This window comes from Brassica napus, chromosome C3 (genome assembly GCF_020379485.1).
Source record: "Brassica napus cultivar Da-Ae chromosome C3, Da-Ae, whole genome shotgun sequence".
Classification (NCBI taxonomy): Eukaryota; Viridiplantae; Streptophyta; class Magnoliopsida; order Brassicales; family Brassicaceae; genus Brassica; species Brassica napus.
This window is the reverse complement of record NC_063446.1, coordinates 62,813,920-62,815,669: the sequence shown is the minus strand read 5'-3', so window position 1 is coordinate 62,815,669 and position 1,750 is coordinate 62,813,920. Positions and strand designations below refer to the sequence as shown.

Below are 1,750 nucleotides of genomic sequence, written 5' to 3'. Positions count from 1 at the left end.
AACTAACTGTAAAATTATATAGTAATCTACAAAAATATTTTTCATTCTTTCATTAAAAAAAAGCTATAAAAATTACCTAATATGATTAATATATATAATAATTAATAATTTTGAATAATAAAGGTTTGGTAACAATTTTTGTATTCACTATCATTTTTATTTATTTTTATTTATTTAAAGTAAATTAAACAATCATATTAGCCATATAATAAAATTTAAAAAATTCTCTAGGATGGTTTTAAGGTTTTTTCACCAAAAAAGCTTCTAAAGAGAAAAATGACCAAAAAAGTTTTATTAAATGGTAAATATACATTTATATCTATAGGGTTAACTAATATAAATTTAAGGATTAGATTTAAGAGATAGTTTTGAGGGTGAAGTTTAGAATTTAAAAAATAAAAATAAAAATAAAAATTTTGAAAATCAAAAATTTTAAAATAGTTTTAAAAAAATCGAATTTCAGTTTTTTTTTTTTAAATTAACAAAGTGATATGAGTCTTTGCATTACTATTATTTAAAATCTCCATGATTTTTATTCTGATTAAAGAAACCTTACATTTTCTTCATAATGTTTATTTTTATTAAAGAAACTTTACATTTATTTAATATAATTATCACATCTTCTCAAAATGTCATTCCTTTAACAATTATATGTACAACGACAGTTAGAAGGTCCGGGAACGTTAGGATCGTCCAAACAATGTGCAACACCATTATAAAGCGCGTAGCAGTCTTCAACACAAGAGGATAGTGGACAATACCGTTCTTTGTCAATGGTTATTTCACATAGTTTTCCCTCAGCTCTTTCAACCATTAAACACACTACAAAAAAAAACAAGACATCACACCAGATATATATATATATGTATTTATATATGATAATATTTAGCATTTTTAATTGGAAATGGCAAAATGAAATTACTTGAAAATACAATCATGAGTACAAGAAAGTAAGAACATGATAATTTCGCCATGATCAATATTTTTTGTTTAATATTTTTTTCTTTTCAATGATTGTGGTGTAATAATGATTATATGTCTATATATATATACTGGTTGTAGATTACATGATGTTCTTTTTGTTAACTTTTAGCACATAAAGGAGAAATATTTTCTTAAATGGAAATATAATATACATAACACTTTAAATTACATCACATTTTATTTAAAATAGAATTTTTATTTTTGACTTTTGAATTTGACTTTTGATTTTTGACTTTTGACTTCTAAAATAGAAGTATTTAATAAATGATCTAAGAGCTGAATCACTACAATAAATCAGTGGTGATGATTGATTGTGCTTTGACTTAGGGTTTGATTGGTTGAAGGTGTAGTTTTTTATTTTTTGCTCTAAGATTTAGGCTTTAAATTTTTAGTTTTAACTTTCATTTATTTTTGCTGTAGAATTTTTTTCCGAGCACTAAATAAAAATTCTAGAGAAAGTGCTTTCACTATTATAAGATTTAGGGTTTTGGGTTTTGGGTTTAGGGTTTTGGGTTTTGGGTTTAGGGTTTTGGGTTTAGGGTTTAGGGTTTATACAAAATTTAATAATTGAAATTCTCTATAAATATAGACTATGCTTATTAATTTAGATATATAAAAATAATTATTAATAATGTAGGGTGTTGATTTATTAAACAAAATCATTGTATTGTGTAAAATTTAAAGTAAGTTGAAGAATGAAGTTGGAGAAAGAAAAGATAACGTTGGCCCGAACCCATCCTGGTTAACAAAAAAAAAAAAAAAAAAA

At 23.5% G+C, this 1,750-nt stretch overlaps 1 protein-coding gene across 1 annotated transcript; it reads right to left on the bottom strand.

The window, feature by feature from the left end:
* Positions 1-557: 557 nt before the first annotated feature.
* On the bottom strand, positions 558-1,004 carry LOC125583804 (defensin-like protein 159). Its single transcript, XM_048751311.1, has 2 exons — positions 923-1,004; positions 558-822 (listed from the first exon to the last, which is right to left on the bottom strand). Exons 1-2 carry the CDS (start codon positions 972-974, stop codon positions 641-643), a joined length of 234 nt encoding a protein of 77 aa, XP_048607268.1. The 5' UTR covers positions 975-1,004; the 3' UTR covers positions 558-640.
* Between the last annotated feature and the right edge of the window lie 746 nt (positions 1,005-1,750).

Coding starts and splice junctions, on each gene's coding strand:
- LOC125583804 (XM_048751311.1), bottom strand. CDS start 974: ATGGCGAAATTATCATGTTCTTACTTTCTTGTACTCATGATTGTATTT. Junction 823..922: donor ACTCATGATTGTATTTTCAA/GTAATTTCATTT, acceptor TTTTTTTTGTAG/TGTGTTTAATGGTTGAAAGA.